General features: G+C 39.3%; 1 protein-coding gene across 16 annotated transcripts in view; it reads left to right on the top strand.

Moving 5' to 3' along the window:
* Nucleotides 1-25,000, top strand: part of LOC121373349 (protein jagged-1b-like) — a 65,312-nt gene that overhangs the window by 12,497 nt on the left and 27,815 nt on the right. For 7 of the 16 annotated variants that reach the window (XM_041499937.1, XM_041499945.1, XM_041499933.1 and 4 more), the window contains 16 exons: nucleotides 1,265-1,357; nucleotides 1,794-1,886; nucleotides 3,725-3,817; nucleotides 4,705-4,797; nucleotides 5,908-6,000; nucleotides 6,569-6,661; nucleotides 6,950-7,042; nucleotides 7,735-7,827; nucleotides 8,297-8,389; nucleotides 8,674-8,766; nucleotides 14,353-14,455; nucleotides 15,161-15,256; nucleotides 16,731-16,790; nucleotides 19,528-19,605; nucleotides 19,989-20,066; nucleotides 23,677-23,754. In XM_041499937.1, coding sequence (XP_041355871.1) covers nucleotides 1,265-1,357; nucleotides 1,794-1,886; nucleotides 3,725-3,817; nucleotides 4,705-4,797; nucleotides 5,908-6,000; nucleotides 6,569-6,661; nucleotides 6,950-7,042; nucleotides 7,735-7,827; nucleotides 8,297-8,389; nucleotides 8,674-8,766; nucleotides 14,353-14,455; nucleotides 15,161-15,256; nucleotides 16,731-16,790; nucleotides 19,528-19,605; nucleotides 19,989-20,066; nucleotides 23,677-23,754 — 1,423 coding nt within the window. The remainder of the gene's footprint in view (nucleotides 1-1,264; nucleotides 1,358-1,793; nucleotides 1,887-3,724; nucleotides 3,818-4,704; nucleotides 4,798-5,907; nucleotides 6,001-6,568; nucleotides 6,662-6,949; nucleotides 7,043-7,734; nucleotides 7,828-8,296; nucleotides 8,390-8,673; nucleotides 8,767-14,352; nucleotides 14,456-15,160; nucleotides 15,257-16,730; nucleotides 16,791-19,527; nucleotides 19,606-19,988; nucleotides 20,067-23,676; nucleotides 23,755-25,000) is intronic. The other 9 variants (XM_041499940.1, XM_041499946.1, XM_041499939.1 and 6 more) reach the window with 7 other exon arrangements.

The following is a 25,000-nucleotide window of genomic DNA, read 5'->3' as shown; positions in this document are numbered from 1 at the left end:
CGGCGGTTTTACAATACCATGGTCCTAAGATAGCTTCGCATATATGGGCTTAGTAAAGTATATTGTCTGTTGGTGGTTCGGTATTCGCTTGATACATAGCTTACTTATAAAGCGGTGCCTAATATAACATTTGTCATAATGAAATACTAAATCATTGAAACGTTACACACGATAGGCTGTGTGTACTAAAAATGATGGTCGAATGGCCAGAGGCGGATCTAGGGGGTCCCAGGGGCCCGCTCCCTCTCCCCGAATTTTGCGACAGTTATGATTTTATTATAAATTAATTTTCATTTTTTTACGATCCCCTCCAAACTTCCCCCAAAGTTCCTTTGGCATTCCGCCCAAACGGATTTTCTGTATCCGCCACTGATGGCCAACCGTCTTCTACCATAGCCTGTCAGCATTTTCCCAGGATGAAACTCACTAACTTAACACATTGGTATGGAATGAACTCAGCTTAGGAAAAAGTACTAATTTATAGTTCGTCTCATCCTCCTACAAAAATTAATTTATAATTTCAGTTTAGTTTGATGTAAGAAGAAACGTAAAAGTGTTAGGCTTATCTAAACATATCTCTGGCCTTCTGTTTCTTTCTCTGACGTGTATGTTTCTCTCTCGCTCTTCTATATCTCTGTCTGTCTCTCTGTTTCTTTCTCTGACGTGTATGTTTCTCTCTCGCTCTTCTATATCTCTGTCTGTCTCTCTGTTCTTTCTCTGCGACTCTATGTGTAGTTGGTATTACATTTCACAAATGGTGGGTGTAGTTGTACTTCAAAATGGCATGACGTTTGTGGTGGGTTTGCATATACTGTTTTCACGTTTGTCAAATATAGTATCTCCTGTAATAAACTAACACTAAAAGATTAAAGTTAATAATATCAAAGTATTATGTCGATCGTCGTCGTCATAGTCACGTCGTCGTTACCAATCCATCATTATCAACGTCAATGCCATTCTCATCGTCGTCGTCATCATCGTCAGCGTCATCGTCGTCATCATTAACACCACCACTAGCATCACTTTTCTCATCTCCAACATAATGATCGACCATTATCTTGTATAAAGGAATATCATAAAAATTGAAATTTAATGAATTATCTCTGTTTATCAGTACAACAATACAATTGTAGATAAATGCAGTTTGACTTGTGAAAATGTATTATCTTTATTTATAACTACAACTGAACAATTGCAGATAAAATGCAGTGTGATTTGTGAAAATGTATTATCTTTATTTATTACTACAATTGAACAATTGCAGGTAAATGTAGTTTGACTTGTAAAAACGGTGGTACAGCAAATCAAATGTGTAATGGATGTATCTGCAGTGAAAACTGGTCTGGACCTAAATGTGGTACGTTTTATGTTTGTTTGGGTTTTTGTTTCGACGGTGGGGGTCGTGTGGGGTGAGGGTTCGTGTGGGGGTGAGGGGTCGGGTGTGGGGGTGGGGGTCGTGGGAGGAGGGGTCGTGTGGGGAGGGGCCGTGTGGGGTGAGGGATCGTGTGGGGTGAGGGGTCGTGTAGGGTGAGGGGTCGCGTGAGGTGGGGTCGTGGGGTGGGGGTCGTGTGGGGTCGAGTGGGGTGAGGGGTCGTGTGTGGTGTGAGGGGTCGTGTGGGGTGTGGGTCGTGTGGGCTGAGGGGTCGTGTGAGGTGTGGGTCGAGTGGGCTGAGGGGTCGTGTGTGAGCTGAGGGGTCGTGTGGGCTGAGGGGTCGTGTGGGGTGTGGGTCGAATGCAGTGTGATTTGTGAAAATGTATTATCTTTATTTATTACTACAATTGAACAATTGCAGGTAAATGTAGTTTGACTTGTAAAAACGGTGGTACAGCAAATCAAATGTGTAATGGATGTAACTGCACTGAAAACTGGTCTGGACCTAAATGTGGTACGTTTTGTGTTTGTATGGTTTTTTGTTTCGACGGTGGGGGTCGTGTGGGGTGAGGGGTCGTGTGGGGTGAGAGGTCGTGTGGGGGTGAGGGGTCGTCTGGGGAAGGGGTCGTGTGGGGTGAGGGGTGAGGGGTCGTGTGAGGTGGGGTCGTGTGGGGTGAGGGGTGAGGGTCGTGTGGGGTGAGGGGTCGTGTGGGGTGAGGGGTCGGGTGTGGGGTGAGGGTCATGTGGGGTGAGGGTCGTGTGGAGTGGGGGGTCGCGTGGGGTGAGGGGTCGTGAGGGGTGTGGGTCGTGAGGGGTGGGGGTCATGTGGGCTGATGGGTCGTGTGTTGCTTTTAGTTTTCTTCCTTTGGGGTTTTTCTTCTTTCTTCTCTCTTTTTGTGAAGCTATCTTAGCGCTACGATATCGTATAACCATTGTTGGCTATGACGTCACCATGACATATGACATAGCCTACGGCGGTTTTACAATTCCATGGTCCTTCGCATATATGGGCTTAGTAAAGTATATTGTCTGTTGGTGGTTCAGTATTCGCTTTGATACATAGCTTACTTATAAAGCGGTGCCTAATATAACATTTGTCATAATGAAATATTAAATCATTGAAACGTTACACACGATAGGCTGTGTGTACTAAAAATGATGGTCGAATGGCCAGAGGCGGATCTAGGGGGTCCCAGGGGCCCGCTCTCTCTCCCCCGAATTTTGCGACAGTTATGATTTTATTATAAATTAATTTTCATTTTTTTACGATCCCCTCCAAACCTCCCCCAAAGTTCCCATGGCTGAGGGGTCGTGTGGGGTGTGGGTCGAGTGGGGTGAGGGGTCGTGTGTGTGGTGAGGGGTCGTGTGGGGTGAGGGGTCGTGTGTGGTGAGGGGTCGTGTGGGGTGAGGGGTCGTGTGTGGGGTGAGGGGTCGAGTGGGGTGAGGGGTCGTGTGTGTGGTGAGGGGTCGTGTGTGGTGAGGGGTCGTGTGGGGGGGGGGTCGTGTGTGGGGTGAGGGGTCGTGTTGGGTGAGGGGTCGTGTGTGGTGAGTGGTCGAGTGGGGTGAGGGGTCGTGTGTGGGGTGTGGGTCGAGTGGGGTGAGGGGTCGTGTGTGGGCTGAGGTGTCGTGTGGGGTGAGGGGTCGTGTGTGGGGTGATGGTCGAGTGGGGTTAGGGGTCGTGTGTGGGGTGAGGGGTCGTGTGTGGGGTGTGGGTCGAGTGGGGTGAGGGGTCGTGTGTGGGGTGAGGGGTCGTGTGGGGTGTGGGTCGAGTGGGGTGAGGGGTCGTGTGTGGGGTGAGGGGTCGTGTGGGGTGTGGGCCGTGTGTGGGGTGAGGGGTCGTGTGGGGGGTGAGGGGTCGTGTGTGGGGTGAGGGGTCGTGTGGGGTGTGGGTCGAGTGGGGAGTGGGGTGAGGGGTCGAGTGGGGAGTGGGGTGAAGGGTCGTGTGTGGGGTGAGGGGTCGTGTGTGGGGTGTGGGTCGAGTGGGGTGTGGGTCGAGTGGGGTGAGGGGTCGTGTGTTGCTTTTAGTTTTCTTCCTTTGGGGGTTTTCTTCTTTCTTCTCTCTTTTTTTTTTTTTTTTTTTTTTTTTTTTGACACTGTAAAACAAATGTGTAATGGATGTAATTGTATTGGAAAATTGGAATGAACCTAAATGTAGTGCGTACTTTGTTTGCGTTGATGCTTTGCGTTTGTTTTTAAAAGAGTAAAACAAACTTGTAATGTACTTGTAATGTACTTCTTTTTGGGAGTTGTTTTGTTTTGTTATTTGTTATTGGTGTTATTTTTTAATCTCGAGTCAAACTTTTATCTTCGTTATCAATGAGTTCCATTGGATAATTAATTAATACATTGCAGATAAATGCAGTTTGACTTGTGAAAACGGTGGTACAGTAAATCAAATGTGTAGTGGATGTAACTGCATTGGATATTGGACTGGAACTAAATGTGGTACGTTGTTTGTTTTGTTTTATGTGTGTTTTAGGGGTTTGGGGGTTGCTTTTTGTTTTGGATTTGGGGGGGGGGGGGGGGGGGTTGGGGGAATGTTTGATTGTGTAAAATAAACTTGTAAAGGATATAATATTGAAAAATGGTGCATATTTTATTTTATTTTTTATTTGATGTAGTTTTATGGGGGGGGGGGGGGGGGTATTGTTGTATTTAAGTTCGTCATAAGGTTAAATAAAAATGTATCTTTTTAATCAGAGTTGAAATAAATAATTATATAATATACTAGTACTGCAGATGAATGCATTTTGACTTATACGTTGTTTGTTTTGTTTTGTGTGTTTTAGGGGGGTTGGTGTTGATTTTTGTTTGTTTTGGGGGCGGTTTCTTGGGGGTTTTGAAAGTGTAAAATAAACTTGTTACGGATATAATATTAGAAAATGGAGTGTATTTTATTGTTGTTGTCTTTAAGTTCGTCATCTGGTTAAATAAAGATGTATCTTCTTAAAGGGACATACCCTAGTTTTTAAACACTAACACATATTTGTGACTATTATAACCGTTTTTGATAACTTAAATCATACTTTACTTAGATTTTATTGTTTAGATGTGTTGTTGGTCATCCTGGTGTTTTTAATATCACAAAATACATTTGTGATATTTTTAAAAAAGCACGTGCGTCCGAGAAGTAACAGTCGAGTTTTAGTCTATTTTTAGAGGGTATTTCACCATTTTAAAGTCACAGACTCATGTTTCACTCAATTGTAACTTTATCCAAATGTGCTACAGGTTTGTAGATCAACTAAACTTAGTGTTAATTTTCACGGGTTGAAACTAGAGTATGTCCCTTTAATCAGAGTTCAAATGGATAATGAAATAATACATTGCAGATAAATGCAGTTTGCCTTGTGAAAACTATGGTCTAGCAAATCAAATGTGTAATGGATGTATCTGTATTTTAAACTGGACTGGATTTAATTGTGGTAAGTTGTTTATTTTGTTTTGTGTGTGTTTTAGGGGATTGGTGGGCTGCCTTTTGTTATATTATTATTTTTTATGTTTTTTGTTAATGTAAAATAAACTTGTAAAGGATGTAATATTGGAAAATTGAGTGAATCGACCTAAATGTATGTTTTTATTTTATATTGTTGGGTTTGGCTTTTGTGTGTACGTGTTTGTTTCGGCTTCTTTTTTCTTTTTCTTTTTTTTTGTTGGGGGGGGTGGGGGGGTGTTGTTGTGGTTTTTAAGTTCGTCATATGGTCAAATAAAATGTATCTTCTTAAACAAAGAAAAAAAAGTAAAGTTTGTTTTATTTAACGACGCGACTAGAGCACATTCATTTTGTATCTTATCATCGGCTATTGGACGTCAAATATATGGTCATTCTGACACTGTTTTTAGAGGAAACCCGCTGTCGCCACATAGGCTACTCTTCTACGACAGGCAGCAAGGGATCTTTTATTTGCGCTTCCCACAGGCAGGATAGCACAAACCATGGCCTTTGTTGAACCAGTAATGGATCACTGGTCGGTGCAAGTGACACCTACTCATTGAGCCTTGCGGAGCACTCACTCAGGGTTTGGAGTTGGTATCTGAATTAAAAATCCCATGCCTCGACTGGGATCCGAACCCAATAGCTACCAGCCAGTAGACCTATCGCCTAACCACGACGCCACCGAGGCCGGTTCTTAAACAAAGAGTTCAGTTTGATAATTAAATAGCATACTGCAGGTAACTGCAGCTTGACGTGTTAAAACGGTGGTACAGCAAAGCCAATATGTAATGGATGGAATTGTATTAGAAACTCTTGTATCTTGTTTTGTTTTGGTGTTTTGGTGTGTGGGGTTTTCCAGGAGTGGGGATTTGGGTGGGGGGGGGGGGGGGTCAAACTAACTTTTATTAGATGTAATTGTATTGGAAAATGCAGTAAATGTTGTTGGTTTTTTGTGGGGGTGGTGGGGTGCATTGTGGGAGGGGGTATTATTGTTGTTGGGTTTTTTTTTATCTAAACTACAACCTTTAGTTACGCAGAGAAAATAAATATATTTTCTTTATTAAAGAGTTCAGTTTGATAATCAAATAATACATTGCAGATAAATGCGGTTTAAATTGTAAAAACGGTGGTACAGCAAATCAGGTGTGTTATGGATGTAACTGCATTGGAAACTGGACTGGACCTAATTGTGGTACGTTGTTTTGTTTTTGTGTGGGTTTTTGTTTCATTGGGGTGGGGTGAGGGGTCGGGTGTTGCTTTTAGTTTGCTTGTTTGAGGGGGGGGGGCTTCTTTTTTCTGCTCATGATTTTCTTCTCTTTTTTTCTTCTTTGTTGGTTTTTCTTCTTTTTTTTTCTTCTTTTCTTTTTTTTTTTTTTTTTTTTTTTTTTTTTTGATACTGTAAAATAAATGTGTAATGGATGTAATTGTATTGACAAACTGGACTGAACCTAAAGGTAGTACCGGTATGTACTTTGTTTACCGTGTGTATATGTGTGTGGGGGTGGTCTTTATTGTCTCTTATTTTTAAAGGGAGAGGGGAGTTGATGCTTTTTGTTTGTTTTTAATAGAGTAAAACAAACGTTAATGTACGTTTTGCTTCTTTCTTTTTTTCTTCTTTTTTTCGGGGGTGGGGTTGTTTTGTTTTGATATTTGTTAATATTGTTATTTTTTAATCTCAACTCAAACTTTAGTCATATGGGACACTAAATATATATTCGTTATCAATGAGTTCCTTTGGATCTATAATTAATATCTTGCAGATGAATGCAGTTTGACTTGTCAAAAGCGTAGTACAGCAAATAAAATGTGCAATGGCTGTAACTGCATTGAATACCGGACTGGACCTAATTGTGGTACGTTGTTTGTTTTTCTGTTTTGGGGTGGGGGTTTTCAAGGAGTCAGGGTTGGGGGTGGGGGTGTGTGTGTGACACAAACGAAATTAAACGTAATTGTATTGGAAAATGCAGAAAATGTTGCTGTTGGGTGTTTTGTGGCGGGGGGGGGTTGTTGTTTTTCATAGGTTGGGGGGGGGGGCATTGTTGTGGTTTTTAATCTCAACTGCAACCTTTAGTTACACAGAAAACTAAAATGTATTTTCTTTATCAAAGAGTTCAGTTTGATAATTACATAATACATTGCAGATGAATGCAGTTTGACTTGTAAAAACGGTGGTACAGTAAATCAGATGTGCAATGGATGTAATTGTATTGGAAAGTGGACTGGACCTAAATGTGGTACGTTGTTTGTTTTGTTTAGTGTGTGTTTTAGGGGGCTTGGGGGGGGGGGGGGGGGGCTGCCTATTATTATTTTTTGTTTGTTAATGTAAAATAAACTTGTAAAGGATGTAATATTGGAAACTAGAGTGAATCGACCTCAATGTATGTTTTTATTTTATATTGTTGGGTTTGGTGTTTTTTTGTGTGTACGTGTTTGTTTCGGCTTTTTCTTCGGGGGTGGGGGGTGGGAGGGGGAGGGGTGTGTGTGTTGTGGTTTTTAAGTTCGTCATATGGTAAAATAAAATGTATCTTTATAAACAAAGAGTTCAGTTTGATAATTAAATACCATACTGCAGGTAACTGCAGCTTGGCGTGTTAAAACGGTGGTACAGCAAAGCCAGTGTGTAATGGATGTGATTGTATAAGAAACTCGACTGGGCTCAACTCTTGTACGTTGTTTTGTTTTTGTGTTTTGGTGTGGGGGGTTTTCCAGGAGTGGGAATTTGGGGGGTGGGGTCAAACTAACTTGTATTAGATGTAATTGTATTGGAAAATGCAGTAATTGTTGTTGGGGGGGGGGGTGCATTGTAGGAGGGGGGTATTGTTGTTGTTGTTTTTTAATCTAAACTACAACCTTTAGTTACACAGAGAACTGAAATGTATTTTCTTTAACAAAGAGTTCAGTTTGATAATTAAATAATACCTTGCAGATAAATGCAGTTTGACTTGTAAAAACGGTGGTACAGCAAATCAGATGTGTAATGGATGTAACTGCATTGGAAACTGGACTGGACCTAAATGTGGTACGTTTTTTTTTTGTGGGGTTTTGTTTAGATGGGGTGGGGTGAGTGGTTATGTGTTGCTTTTAGTTTGCTTGTTTTGGGGATTTTCTTTTTTCTGCTTGGGGGGTTTTGGGGTTGTTGTTTGTTTTTTGTTTTTTTGATACTGTAAAATAAATGTGTAATGGATATAATTGTATTGACAAATTGGACTGTGTGTGTGTGTGTGTGTGTGTGTGTGTGTGGTGGTCTTTGTCTCTCTTTTTTTTTTTGGGGGGGAGTGGGGTTGATGTTTGTTTTTGTTTTTTTATGGAGTAAAACAAATGTCTAATGTACGTTTCGTTGTTGTTTTTTTGGGGGGTGGGTGGGAGTTGTTTTGTTATTTGTTAATATTGTTATTTTTTAATCTCAACTCAAACTTTGGTCATATGGGACACTAAATATATATTCGTTATCAATGAGTTCCTTTGGATCTATAATTAATATCTTGCAGATGAATGCAGTTTGACTTGTCAAAACCATAGTACAGCAAATCAAATGTGCAATGGCTGTAACTGCATTGAATACTGGACTGGACCTAATTGTGGTACGTTGTTTGTTTTTCTGTTTTGGGGTAGGGTTTTTCAAGGGGTTGGGGAGTCACACAAACGGAATTAAACGTAATTGTATTGGAAAATGCAATAAATGTTGTTGGGTGTTTTGTGGGGTTTTTTTGTTGGGATGTTTTTGGGGTGTTTTTTTGCGTGCGTTGTGGGAGGAGGGGTATTGTTGTGGTTTTTAATCTCAACTGCAACCTTTAGTTACACAGAAAACTAATATATATTTTCTTTATCAAAGAGTTCAGTTTGTTAATTAAATAATATATTGCAGATGAATGCAGTCTGACTTGTGAAAACGGTGGTACAGTAAATCAAATGTGCAATGCATGTAACTGTATTGGAAAGTGGACTGGACCTAAATGTGGTACGTTGTTTTTATATATATAAATAAATTATACTTCTGTTACATTAATTACAATATAACGTCATCCAATTGGTCCAGCCGTAGCAACGGGAGTTTGTTCGTTTCTCGATGAATGTAAAGAAATACGTCGTCAGGGAACGTCATACCTAATGACGTCATTTTATATTGGTAGTTTGTCTTATTGAGCTTTATTGTTTTAACCAAATGAATACTTCAAAATAAAATCTGAACTTTTAATGTTATCATTAGTAAGTATGTTTCAAATTTAATTATAAGTATTGTCGGTTATTTCGTTTACGTTCATCTGGGTATGAACTAAAAAAAAAAATCTGCAAACTTATTTGAGAATGGCTTCGCAGATTCACACAATTAGCAGATGATTTTTTTTGTTCATACACCAATGAACATAAAAGAAATAACAGACAATACTTATAATTAAATTTGTAACATACTTAATAATGATAATATTAAAAGTTCATATGTTATTTTGAAGTATTCATTTGGTTAAAACAATAATGCTCAGTAAGACAAATTACCAATATAAAATGACGTCATTAGGTATGACGTTCCCTGTAATCTTGCTGAAAGGCCAGCTTGAGGACTCGATGTAGTGTTGAGTTCTCCATGTCTGGCATGAGTGCAGTTTGCCGATACATCCCGTCCCGCGTGCAGGCCACGAAGAGGTTGTCGCTGACGTTGCTGCCCATGTTTTGGTATCTCCCGGTGCCAGATGGTAATGGCCTCCATGAGAGTGTTGGTTTCAGCGACGCCTTCTCTGTAACCTACCTCTTCTTGGGCTCACGGTGTGTATCAGATGCCAGCTCCGCAACAATAACTGGAGACATATGTGGACGGTCAGCAGTCATGTCTGTATCCAGCTTCTGCGTTGGTGGGCCCCCCCCCCCCCCCCCCCCCCCCCCCCCCCCCCACCCCCGGCCAGGCCGCTCCTGCATATAAGTGGTGAGGGTTGTCGAAGCAGAAGGGACCACCCTAGGCGGTTTAGCAGCCGGTTTTGGTCCCTCCTGAGTCGTCCTGGTTTCGGTTTCTTCTTTGAAACAGGTGGGACCGCTCCTGACAGTTGAGCCATCAGGTTTGGTCCTCCCTGTACTGCCATGGGTCGTCCTCTTTGCCTACTAGTCGATTTCCTCTGCTTGTTATCGCTGTAAATAAGCGTAACAGTCGCTGTATTCCCATCATGCTGAGCGCGATATTTGGACAAAGGCACAAACTCACGCAGCAAAGCCCCTAGGGTGGGGTTAGAGTAATCAGCACGTTCCCACAATACATCCGCCTTGTTTGAGATCTGTATATATACTGTAGTAGAAGGGGATTGATAATTACCTAATTACGTAATGATTGCGTTTATCTAACGAAGAGCATTAAGAAGTGGACAAAACTTTCTAATAAATATATATATAGTTACATCATCCATTTACGAGAGATTCGTCTACTTAGACCACGGTTAGTGTGACCATTGAGTGACGGGTGAAATGATCAAGGGCGTAGCTCGAGATCTATTACACCCGTTGCTCAACGTTTACAGACATCATTTGCAAACAGTCTTCTAAATTAAAGAGAAATAGCACGTCGTTAACAACATCCTTAAGTGGTATCTTCTTCGCCTCTGTACAATAAAATCTAGGCATGCATTGACCCTGTTCCACTAAAAACTCAACTGGTCCATTTGCATCACAATGGAAACTTACAGTGACTGGGAAGTGATCAGAGTCACTACGTGTAGGTGCACTAAATTCTGAAATTTTATCAAACAAGTATGTGGAACACAAAATATAATCTGCCAGACTAACACGTGTATTCGTTACACAAGTATATGAACCATGTTGATCCCCCTCAAATCTGCCGTTCAATGTATGAATACCTAGAGTATTGCACAAAGCCACCAATTCCCTCCCACACAGCATCTCTTGACTTTCTCGGTATATGAAACGTATCTGATATATAGTTCATATCTTCTAAACTAGGTATAAATGTTTTAGTATCATCAATAATAAAACCATACAAGTTAGCTGTAATTGCATTAAAATCATCTAATAACATAATATGACTGAGTTTCTGACCAGGTCCAAGGCTTCCTTCACATGCAAGTTCTTGCATTCTACAAGTAAATCACATCATAACCAATGTTGGTAAATGCAACACTTTTAATGCATTTTTTTTCCACAAAAATGAAAATAATTATACTCTTTAAAAAAAAGTAAGATAATTTAAAATGCAAATGTCATTATCAATGATTGGAACAGCGATCAGATTTCAAAAATGACTGCCTAGGACAGGACATTCAGGGCTGAACAACCTAACACCTACGCACAGCCAAAAATGTGCACGTGCCACACGCAATATTCCCGTATACGTGCGTAGGGAAAGTAAAGTGTGTTTTATTTAACGACGCCACTAGAGCACATTGATTTTTGTATCTTATCATCGGCTATTGGACGTCAAACATATGGTCATTCTGACACTGTTTTTTAGAGGAAACCCGCTGTCACCACATAGGCTATTCTTTTATGACAGGCAGCAAGGGATCTTTTACTTGCGCTTTCCACAGGCAGGATAGCACAAACCATGGAATTTGTTGAACCAGTTATGGATCACTGGTCGGTGCAAGTGGTTTACACCTACCCATTGACCTTGCGGAGCACTCACTCAAGGTTTGGAGTCGGTATCTGGATTAAAAATCCCATGCCTCGACTGGGATCCGAACCCAGTACCTACCAGCCTGTAGACCGATGGCCTAACCACGATGCCCCCGAGGCCGGTACGTGGGTAGGGAGTCATTTGCGATGTTACCATTTCACAGAGCCGTGGATAAATTGAACGTTTACTACTGTTAATTTTGCTGAATCTCATGATCATTAACTTTAGTTTTTTGGATGTTATGCAATATTTGTTTTTGAATTAGTAATGTGGCGTCTACGTCGTGAAGAACGCCTTAGGGCTATTGGCATGCTTCAAACTGGTAGAATTCAGCGTGATGTAGCCAATATGTCATTGGGAAATTGATACGTAGCATGCCACGTCGAATAAACGAATATTTGACGAATCGTGAGGATATGACTTATTATTGATCAACAGACGTGAACGTTCTATTTTCACATGTCATCCCTATCTTGTTTCAAGGTCGTTTGCAGCCATACAATCTACTGCCGACATGAACTGGCGGTTGCTATTCTTCCCAAGTCCTTCATTATTACCATGCATCTATTCCTAGACAGTGATACCTATCGATACTTCTTTTATTGGCTGTTATTTCCTACATTCCCCTACATTTTTAAATATTATATAATGTACCAAATGTATCAACATAATTACTTCCAACTGTATGGTTTAATATTTCAGAAGAGTATTCCCTCGAACACCATTAGAATTCACATTGGCTTAAACGCTATCATATTCTATCAACGGGTCAAACAATTTGAGCTAAATATTAAAACATAGTGAACTATACATGTATATTAAATTGAAAATAATACATTGTAAGTGTTATATTATTTCTTATTAATATTAATATTTGCGATTGTAATTACAACGAATTATTTGATTCTGAAAACTAGATACATTCTGCATGTAAAATTTACCATGACAAATGCTACTAAATGCATGTTTCACGATACATATTTTTGGTATACAAAACGTACTGTTTGCTGAATATATAAACACCACAGTCATCATGTGCCATATTGCTTTATCCATTCAGATAACTACTACAATGAGCAATTGTATACTCTATTTAAATGGTTCGTTTTAATTAGACCACAATCACAAATATGAATATTAATAACGTTACTGGGTAGGACAATTTGTTTAAGTTAAATTAAAACTAAATGAACATATCTGACTCCAGTGACAGCGTTTACATGAATTCTAGGGTAATTCGAGGAAGTACTCCATAAACGTTTAACCCTGGAAACAAATGCCAGAGAAGAAAAAGGCCATTGAAAGAGAGATGGATGAGGCACATTAGTAACAAAAAAAACCCTGTATAGGGTGTCTTGGATATAATGAATGTCATGACATGCTATATTTAAGAACAATGTGTCAAAATAGTAAAACTATCTGTTGTAAATGTTCACATCTATTTGCTCAGCTCAAGATAACACAAATCTCCCAAAGAACTTCAAAAAACCATCCTCAAATGAATACAAATTCAAAAGTAAAAAAAACAAATCTGATACACAACAATGAATGAATGAATGAATGAATGTTTAACGACACCCCAGCACGAAAAATACATCGGCCACCGGGTGTCAAACCACGGTAATGCAAACAAATAAAGTGATGATCAACATCAACACAAAAACTGAAGACAAACACAAACAGTGTAAAGAACTGTGCAAAAACACAAACATCACAGAATTTTACGGATACTGAATTCCACTAAAAACTTCAATTTTGTGCTGTATTGGCCATTCTCAAAGAGAATGTTACACCCCTGCACCACGGTGAGGTTACAGCACACGCAGGGGCTGATACACAACAAGCCAGAGATAACTTAACTTTGACTATGAATATCGGAAATACGCAAGACAACTGCCCTTTACAAATGTTGGTAACAAAGCTTTTCCTAGTGTTGTAAATTTAAAAAAGAAAGAAAGAAATGTTTTATTTAACGACGCACTCAACACATTTTATTTACGGTTATATGGCATCAGACATATGGTTAAGGACCACACAGATTTTGAGAGGAAACCCGCTGTCGCCACTACATGGGCTACTCTTTCCGATTAGCAGCAAGGGATCTTTTATTTGCGCTTCCCACAGGCAGGATAGCACAAACCATGGCCTTTGTTGAACCAGTTATGGATCACTGGTCGGTGCAAGTGGTTTTACACCTACCCATTGAGCCTTGCGGAGCACTCACTCAGGGTTTGGAGTCGGTATCTGGATTAAAAAACCCATGCCTCGACTGGGATCCGAACCCAGTACCTACCAGCCTGTAGACCGATGGCCAACCACGACGCCACCGAGGCAGGTTTGTAAATTTAAATAACTGTCTAAAGCAAGAACTGAATTGTTTTAGTCTAAATCTGTCTTAGGCGCACGCATACCAATTGCTCTAAAACAATATGTAGTTTGTGTAATTGCGATTGAACCATCAGTGAGTGTATGCTAGTATACATGTCCCTGTTCTGTAATCCTAGAATATATTCCACAATGGAAGTCTTAGGTCATTTTAACCTAAGATAATATTATATTCCATTTGTGTAAATTGTATAATAACTATCAATGATGGCGTTGAAATAACATCTAAGAAACTCCGGACAATGAGAATAAAGAATAAAGTAAAATAGCATTATGTATTTTAATTCCAGCGCTGAACATGGATGCCAAATCATGCCATTGTCTTGCATTCCATCCATTTGATGTTTGTTTTGTATTCATGTCTCATAGCTCTATAATGTAACTGACATATGGCAAAATGGTGTAAAAGAAAGTTATTTAAACGAGAGTGTTCTTCCTTGCACGGGTACTTGAGTCCTGTGAATGGACTAGAGTCTTGCTAGGCCCGGTCCGTGCCCGAGTACTCGAGTACTCTTGGAAACCCAAATGTGGAATCTTATTTTGTAGAGGATGAAGAATCTGCTGGTCTTGATCTGGTAGTGATCATTATAATCTGTACCGGGTGTTTTCTCTTGCTCCTGTCGCTCACCATCTTCATCATATGTTGGAGGTAAGTATAACCAACACATCACTGAATACTGACAAACAATCTCATTGCCAGACCCCTGGGGCAAGTGGGATATGCTGGTTGGGCAAGCGATGTGCATGATCTAGCTTGCCCGTTGGCAAGTGAACTATTAAATAATTAAATTTCCAATACAGTAATGGAATTTATTTGTAAAGTATTGTGATTCAATAGCAATGTTTCACCTATTTCTGTATCTGCCAGTCTCTTGAAACTGAATAGCTGAGAAATTATCTATCGCTCACTATGTGATTTTCGCTACCAGGCTGTGTAATACAGTACTGATCTCTGTACTAACTAACGACAGAAATATTCCAAGTCAGTACTCGAGAACTCTCTGTTCTATCAGAAAACCAGGAATATTCGAACTCAGTAATAGGGTATTGATCTGTGTTCTAATAGACAACCAGTAATATTCTTGATGTGTTCTAACAGAAAAGCAGAAATATTCTTGATATACCGGTATGTTTTAAAAAAAAACTAGGAATATTCCAAGTCAGTAATAGGGTATTGATCTGTGTTCTAATAGAAAACCAGGACAATGTCAAGTCAGTAATAGGGGATTGATCTGTGTTCTAACACAAAACCAGGAATATTCAAAGTCAGTAATGCGGTATTGATCTGTTTTCTAACCACAAAACCACAAAAATATTCTGAGTCAGTAATAGTGTATTATCTGTGTTCTCACAGAAGACGACGACGACGACCTGAACCTGTGGACAAAACCTCGGATCCAGAAATCATAGATACAGTCGGCCTGTCCAATCTGTCATTTGATGATTCAAGGTAAATCCTGCCGATACTATTAACACAACTACAACCACCACCACAACTACCAGTATCACCACTACTACTACTACAACCACCACCACAACTACCAGTATCACCACTACTACTACTACTACTACAACCAACACCACAACTACCAGTAGCACCACTACTACTACTACTACTACTACAACCACCACCACCACAACTACCAGTATTACCACTATTACTACTACAACCACCACCACAACTACCAGTAGCACCACTACTACTACTACTACTACTACTACAACCACCACCACCACAACTACCAGTATCACCACTACTACAACTACCACTACTACCACAACTACCAGTATGACAACTATTACTACTACAAGTTATACCATCACTACTAATACTACTACCACCACTACTACTACTAATACTACTACCACCACTACTACTACTAATAGTACTACCACTAGTACCACCACCAGTTCGTGAATATTTTCAGTAACAATAAAGTTCAGACAAGTAAGTGTCTCAATACAAAACGTTACAAACCCTTAAAACCAATAATTTTGCTAAGTCTTACGATATCTGGAGAGGGGATACAACCAGGACAGAACAGTTGGAACATGTCCAGGAGAGGTGAAACGAACGCACCCCAAGTCTGTGAAATATGTCGTGACGTAAGCATTGTTGTGCTTCGAGCGACATCTACCGGTGACATCAGAATACTAACTTTCAAAATTATTTCAAGCAATTGGGACATGGGGATTCCCATGGTATTTATCGATATAAAACCTGCTTTTTCACTCCATTTGATAAAAACGTGATCTAAGTGTGTTACAGGTCTGTAGATTAACCAAATTATAATTTATTTTCGCTGGATGGAACTAGGGTGTGCGGCTTTAAATCATTCAGTTTAAGTATAATCCACGACGTCGACACCTTACAACGAAACAAGTCATTTTGGTTTCTTTTGTTGCTTTTTTTAGGATTTTTTTTTTTTTTGTGGGGTGGGGGGGGTGTTTTTGTTTTTGTGTTGTTTGTTTATTTGGGGTTGTTGGGGTTTTTTTTTATATATTAAAAATGAACATATTTACTGGTCCTTAATTAATTTTGTAGTACATATGTTTTATGCAAATGATATGGTATTATTGTGATAGTTGATAAGAAATGACGATAAAACATGCATAATACATTATGAGCAAGATTGTTATATTTGGAGAAACAATGAAGGATTAGAAGACAGTATTTTACATGGGTATAATCAAGTATTAAATATGAATGAAAATAAATATCAAGGTATTTGGTCTGATAAATGTAACAAATTTAATTGATGGAAAATTTTATTTAAAACTAAAAGCCAGAAAAGCGATATTTTACATACATCTTTTTAAAAACATGGAACATACACTGCCAAGTGAACATCAAATAAACCTATATCTAACGCAATATCTGAAATAGTTAAATGTTATCTCCAAATAATTCTCTTCATCTTTAGGTCTGACGAACTGGATGAGAACACAGAGCTAACGGAGTCAAGGTCCCGATCACACTCTAAGTATGGGCAACAAGTGATTAATTAGACTTAGTGATTATTGATAGCACTCACACTACTACTGCTGCTGTTACTGCTACTTCCACTACTACTGCTACTCCACTACTTCCACTACTACTGCTACTGTTACTATCACTATCACCACCACTAGTTATTACTATTTAAAGTTTGTTTTGTTTAACGACACCAATAAGGCACATTGCTTTATTAATTATTACTACTTATGCTACTACTACCACTACCAGTAGTACTAGTACCACTACTTCTAGTTTATTGCTAATATATCTACTTAAGCTACTATTACTACTACTACTACTACTACTACTACCACTTCTACTATAACACTATTACCACTACTATACTACTAATGCTGCTACTACTATAGTACTACTACTACCACCACTACTACTACTACTATCACTACTATACTACTACTACTACTACTATCACTACTATACTACTACTACTACTACCACTACTATACTACTACTGCTGCTGCTACTACTACTACTACCACTTCTTTAGTTCATACACATGTTTGTAAAGGGTCTTCTGCCTCTAAATAATTTAAGCAATATTTTCTGTAAAATGCTTACAATTCCTTGCTTGAAATATTAAAGTGATAGTAGTGTTATAGCAGTTATCACAGTAAAGTGGCAATCCTCCTACAGACGGATTTGGAACCATAGTATATCGACGTTAACACCAGATCTCCGTAGACAAAGAATCTGTTAGAAAGACAGGCCCGTAGCTAAGGGGGGTGCGAATGCACCCCCCCCCCCCCCGCGAGAATTTAAGTTCCGCCCAAAAATGTATAATGCTTTTTATTTCCTATTATAAGTATTTTAACGTTTACCCTAACAGATGGCTGTATTAAATGCTAGTTTATTCGAAACCATTATTGGAAGCCCGCCCTCTGATATTATTTGGCTCGTATCTGTAGAAGCTCAAATATTAATTTCAGTGTTCGGAAATGTTTCTTGGCCTAAAATGGTGCATGCATTACACGAATGATATTACAAGGCGTCGTTATGGATATATTCAATTGAGAACCAGTCTATTATGTAAGCAATTGTGGCGCGCTATTTTTTCGAGTTACAAACTATGACTAAGCAAAGAGCGAAGCAAAAAAACGTGCAGCCAAGAGCTGTATAACGATGGACGCTTTTCTTATGAAAAAGAAAAGAGGTATAATATAACTGGTCAATAAAATAAATATGTTTACGAAATATCTTGATCAAATACGATCACCCGAAAAATAATAAAATGTCAGTTAAATATGATTATTGACTTTCTTGCGTTCGGCGAATTGCTTTTTATATTGTATATGTTTAGAGATAATTTATTTAACAGCTGACACTGTCGAATGCGTTCTGAACTTAAACCGTGTCTGGCATGTGATTGGTACCGGTACCGTAAATATGTTTAACATGTCATACATTTCATTCCGTCTCCAATTTTGCCCGAATTTAGAGGAGTTTTATTTTTTAAATGCCCGAATTATCGACATTGCACTATCGACGAATGAAGATGGGAAATCTTTTTTCTAATTAAACTGATCACTAGACGTTCCAAATATGTTTTTCAACAAAATACTTGAACATAAGCGTGAAATTAAATTTCATGACTGATGATTTCTACCTTGGACATGCATGATCGGATCAGACATTAGCGTATTTAGAAATTATCATAAAATAGTGTACGAGATGTACCCATTATGTAAGCATACGCACGTTCTATATATTTACGTTTCTTCTACCCGTAGTACAGGGCTAGTTCTGAGTCAGCAGAAAATGTCGCCAAATTATGTTAAAACTTCAAAATTTGCAAATCCCCAGTTATTTTGTAACAAACTATCAATTATTACATGAAATTATTTCGCCTAATTAAAATAAAATTCATCAATTGTTTTTGAAATTCGCAACTGGCGAATTTGGCGAGTGCCAGAGCTAGCCTGTGTACGTATATGCAATATACTCAATTAAGTACATTATTCATCAATGTTAACGGGTTTACAGTCTTAATGTAGTAGAAGTTCACTGCTGCTCTTTAAGTCTTATCAAAAAATGTACGCGCTACGGCGTCAAAATGCCTGAAATGAAAATATTAAAAGCCCATCACAAATAGCTCCAGAATGCACCTCTGAGCATCTACATTCAAAACATTTCCCGGGAAGCATGCACCCGAAACTCCTAGACATCAAGCGCCCTTCGGGTGCTCGATTCGAATACCTTCGGCAGCCATGATATAGATTTAGTTCCACCCAATATCTCAACGCACCGCCCCACAAATATGGCTGGATACGGGCCTGAAAGTCTGCATATTCTGTTCACTCTTTGTATAAGTTAGAAGTCATTAAGGCGTTTCTTCGCAAATAAGAAGGGGCGGAGCGAAGCAGAGCCCGTTCTTATTTCTGAGTAAACATCTTAAGCCTTCTAACCGATTTAGATGGCATTTGATAGGTTCATTACTTGGTATGAGCGGGCCAAGTGTCATTGCGTGTTTGAGCCAGTTGTTTTGACGTCATTCGTAAAGCTCTTGGCGATGATGTCTGGCCAATTGTGTCGAAGTAATTTTGGTCACGTGACTTAATATTAAGACGGATTTTTAGTGTGTCTTTACGATTACGACGATCGAAATGCTGATATCCGATTGGTTGAATTGGAGAGACACGGAGCAAATGCCGTCTAAATCAACACATCATGTTCCAGCGTGTTTGTTTGGTTTTTTGTTTTTTTAGAAGCAAACGACGAGAATCCAGGTCATCTTCCAGGGAAGGGCGGAGACACAGCACTTCAAATAGAGGGGGTACAGATGTGTATGTATATATTTTTTACATCTGTTCACTGAATTAAGAAAAGGGCCATTCAGTACTATTTGTTTGTTTTTTATTCTAAAACCACACAAAACTTCTTTTTTTTCTAACATTTGGTAAATGGTGTCATTTACCAAACACAACACACCCATTTAGAAGGTTTGTCGGCCATCTTGGGTGATGGCTTTTGTCATCTCCATTGGAACACGCTGTAAAGTGGCGATCCTCCTACAGACGGATTTGTAATCATAGTGTATCGATGTTAACACATCTCCGTACACAAAACATCTGTTACAAACGTCTGCATATTCTGTTGACTCTGTCATGTTCCAGCGTGTTTGTTTTTCTTTCTTTTGTTTTGTTTCCATTTCCTTTTGTTTTCCTAGAAGCAAACGGCGAGGATCCAGGACTTCTATCGGGGAAGGGCGGAGACCCAGCACTTCAAGGGAAGAGGGTATAGATATGTATGTATATTTTTTTTACATCTATTCACTGTATTAAGAAAAGAGCCATTCAGTACTATTTTTTTTTTTTTTTTATTCATAAAATATTTCTTCTCTAACATTTGGTAACCGAACCCAACACACCCATTTACAAGGATGGGTTCATAACAGATTGCATCAGTTTCCATCATGGGGGGGGGGGGGGGGGGGGGGGGGGGGGGGGTGCCTTCATGACGTCAGCGATTTCATCACCTTGCATCATCCACTACTGCACAGTTTATCGGCCACCTTGGGTGATGCCATAGTAAAATCGATATACCCTATAGACCGGATATTACTGCTACTGATTACACTTAGTGAGCTAAATACAGTTTGAAGCCATTATTAATAGCACTCATAATATAACAACAACTACTGCTACTACTACAAAAACAACAACAAATACTCCAAAACAAACCCGACAACTGCCACCACCATCACTACTACTACTGCTACTACTACTACTACAGTACTACTACTGCTATTACTACTACTGCTACTACTACTGCTATTACTACTATAACTATTACTTTTGCTAATGCTACTATTACTACTACTAATAATAATACTTGTACTACTATTATTGCTACTACTACAGTACTACTACTATACCACTACTGCTGCTACTACTACAGTACTACTACTAATACTACTATTACTACTGCTACTATTACTACTACTACCAATACCACTACTACTACTACTACTACTACTACTATACAACTACTACTACCACTACTATACTACTACTACTACTACTACTACTACTACTACTACTACTACTACTACTACTACTACTACTACTACTACCACTACTACTACTACTACTACTACTACCACTACTACTACTACTACTACTACTACTACTACTACTACTACTACTACTACTACTACTACTACTACTACTACTACTACTACTACTACTACTACTACTACTACTACTACTACTACTACCACTACTATACTACTACTACTACTACTACACTACTACTACTACTACTACTACTACTACTACTTTACTACTACCACTACTACTACTACTACTACTACTATACTACTACTACTACTACTACTACTACTACTACTACTTCTACTACTACTACTACTACTACTACTACTACTACTACTACCACTACTACTACTACTACTACTACTACTACTACTACTACTACTACTACTACTATACTACTACTACTACTACTATACTATTACTACTACTACTACTATTTTACTATTACCACTAGTATACTACTATTACTACCACTACTATACTACTACTACCACTACTATACTACTACTACCACCACTAATACTACCACTACTACTACTACTACTACTATACTACTACTACTACTACTATACTATTACTACTACTACTACTATTTTACTATTACCACTAGTATACTACTATTACTACCACTACTATACTACTACTACCACTACTATACTACTACTACCACACTATTACTACCACTACTATACTACCACTACTATACTACTACTACTACTACTACTACTACTACTACTACTACTACTACTACTATACTGACACACAATGAAAACGCAAAACAGATATTTTTCAATATTTTGTTGTGATTAATGAAAAATATATTTATTGGACTTAAAATAACAATTTATGAGAGAAAGCCATTGATTGGTACTTTTGTCAGAGTTTTAATCCTGGTTTTGTTCTCGTTACACATACAATCAGAAACACAAAATGGTGTGAAATGCGTTCACTACATGCTCAATCATGCTGCATGCAATGCACGTGAAATGCCAGTATGTGGACACATAAAAGTCATGTAACGGTGTCATATTCCTCGTCACATTAAGAATGCCACGACTCAGAGAAGAACAAAGGAAGCGAGCGTTGGGCATGGTTCAAAGGGGGGACTTCGCAAAGCCAAGTTGCTAGGACCTTCAGAGTCCATCCATCAACTATCGGACGACTTGTTGAAGGTCATCAACAGACCGGGAGTGTCCGTGATCGACCTCGACCTGGTCAACGTCCCGTTACGACCCCACGCCAAGATCGGCAGATTTGATGACACCACCTCCGTGACCGGTTCAGAACTGCGACGATGACAGCAAGCAACACGATACGACGTCATGGAAGGCCTATCCATCCGATGACGGTCATCCGTCGGCTCAGAACGGTTGGACTCAGATGCAGACGCCCGTACAACGGCAACATCATGACACCGCGACATCGGGCTGCGAGACTACAGTTTGCTCTCCAGAATGGTAATCATCCACCAGCCTTTTACCGGAGCATTGTTTTCTCAGATGAGTCCCGTTTCTCTGTCTCCTTTGTCGATGGAAGAGCACGTGTGTACAGGAGACTCCATGAACGGTACGCTGACGGATCTGTGAGGGAACGTGATCGGTTTGACGGCGGTTGTCTGATGGTGTGATCTCATTATTGTCCACGATGCCCTTACAGCCCAGCGTTATGTTGACGTTATTCTAAGACCAGTTCTCCCGCCACTTTTGCGCCGTCACCGAAGACCAGGAGGTCCCCTTCTCTTTCATCAAGACAATGCCCGTCCACATACTGCAAGAATTACCCAAGCATTCCTGCAACAAGCCGGTATCACCGTTATGAACTGACCCGCCCTTTCACCGGATTTGAACCCAATTGAACACATGTGGGATGAGTTAGGACGTCGTGTACGGCACCGCTAGCCACCATCGCGTAACGTCGCTGAGCTTGCACAGGCGTTGCAGGAGGAGTGGAGGAACATTCCTGTGGCTTATTTGAGATGTTTGTGCCAATCCTTTCCCCGTCGTCTTCACGTATGCTCACGGGCCAGTGGTGGACACACCAGATACTGACCTTAATATGGGGGAGGGGGGAGGTTGAACTTTTCGATTACGAATACAACTCGATTACTGATGATAACTGGCCATGTTTCCATGTGAATGTATCTCATGAATACCAGTCATTAATGTCGTATTACATTATCCATCAATTCATTAATAGTTTGTCGTTATTTGCAATGAAAAGTTGTTTTTGCGTTTTCATTGTGTTTCAGTATGCTACTCTACTACTACTATACTACTACTACCGCTACTATACTACTACTACTACTACTACTACTACTACTACTATAACACTACCAATACTATACTACTACTGCTGCTGCTACTACTACAGTACCACTACTACTACCACTACTATACTACTACTACTACTACTACTACTACCACCACCACTTCTTTAGTTCATACACATTTTTAAAGGGCCTTCTTCCTCTAAATAATTTAAGCAATATTTTCTGTAAAATGTTTACAGTTCCTTCCTTGAAATATTATAATGAACACATCCGTGTGCACATTCAGAGGTGCCTTTGTTTCCGCAAGCTCTACAAAGGCTCTTGTCATCTACACTGGAATACGCTATAAAATGGCAATCCTCCTACAGACGGATTTGGAACCATAGTATATTGATGTTAACACCAGATCTCCGTAGACAAAGAATCTATAAGAAAAGTCTGCATATTTTGTTGACTCTTTATCAACACATCATGTTTAGCATGTTTGTTTTTGTTTGTTTTATTTTGTTTGCATTTTGTTTTGTTTTTTCTAGAAGCGAACGACGAGGATCCAGGACTTCTATCGGGGAAGGGCGGAGACGCAGCACTTCAAGGGAAGAGGGTATAGATATGTATGTATATTCAGTATTATTTGTTTGTTTTTTTATTCATAAAACATTTCTTCTCCAACATTTGGTAACCGAACCCAACACACCCATTTAGAAGGATGGGTTCATAACAGATTGCATCAGTTTCAGAACTGTCCATCATGGGGGGGGGGGGGGGGGGGGGGGTACGTGCCTTCATGACGTCAGCGATTTCATCACATTGCATCATCCACTACTGCACAGTTTATCTGCCATTTTGGGTGATGCCATAGCGAAACTGATATACCCTATAGACCGGGTATTACTACTACTGATTACACTTAGTGAGCTAAATACAGTTTGAAGCCATTATTAATAGCACTCATACTGCAACAATTATTGCTACGCCTACAAAAACAACAACAAATACTCCTAAAAAAAACCCAACAATTAGTACTACTACTATTATTACTACTACAACTGCCACCACCATCACTACTATTACTGCTACTACTACTACTACTACTACTACTACAGCTATTACTATTACAACTATTACTTTTGCTAATGCTACTACTACTACTACTAATAATAATAATGCTTGTAGTACTATTATTAATACTGCTACTGCTATCACCACTACTATTATTATTGCTACTACTATAGTATTACTACTACTACTACTACTATATTACTACTACAGTACTACTACTACTATTAATATTAATATTACAACTGCCACCACCATCACTACTATTACTGCTACTACTACAGTACTACTACTACTGCTATTACTACTACTACTACTACTACTACAGCTATTACTATTATAACTATTACTTTTGCTAATGCTACTACTACTACTACTAATAATAATAATGCTTGTACTACTATTATTAATACTGCTACTGCCACCACCACTACTATTATTATTGCTACTACTATAGTATTACTACTACTACTACTACTATTACTAATATATTACTACTATACTACTACTGCTGCTACTACTACAGTACTACTACTACTACTACTACTGCTACTGCTACCACTACTATACAACTACTTCTACTACTACCACCACCACCACTACTACCACTACTATACTACTACCACTACTACTATACTACTACTACCACTACTACTACTACTACTACTGTTACCACTACTACTACTACTACTACTGTTACCACTACTACTACTACTACTACTGTTACCACTACTACTACTACTACTACTACTACCACTACTACTACTACTACACTACTACTACTACTACTACTACTACTAC

Source organism: Gigantopelta aegis, chromosome 5 (genome assembly GCF_016097555.1).
Source record: "Gigantopelta aegis isolate Gae_Host chromosome 5, Gae_host_genome, whole genome shotgun sequence".
NCBI classification, from domain to species: Eukaryota; Metazoa; Mollusca; class Gastropoda; order Neomphalida; family Peltospiridae; genus Gigantopelta; species Gigantopelta aegis.
The sequence above is the reverse complement of the archived record's forward strand: the minus strand, read 5'-3'. Positions and strand labels throughout refer to the sequence as shown.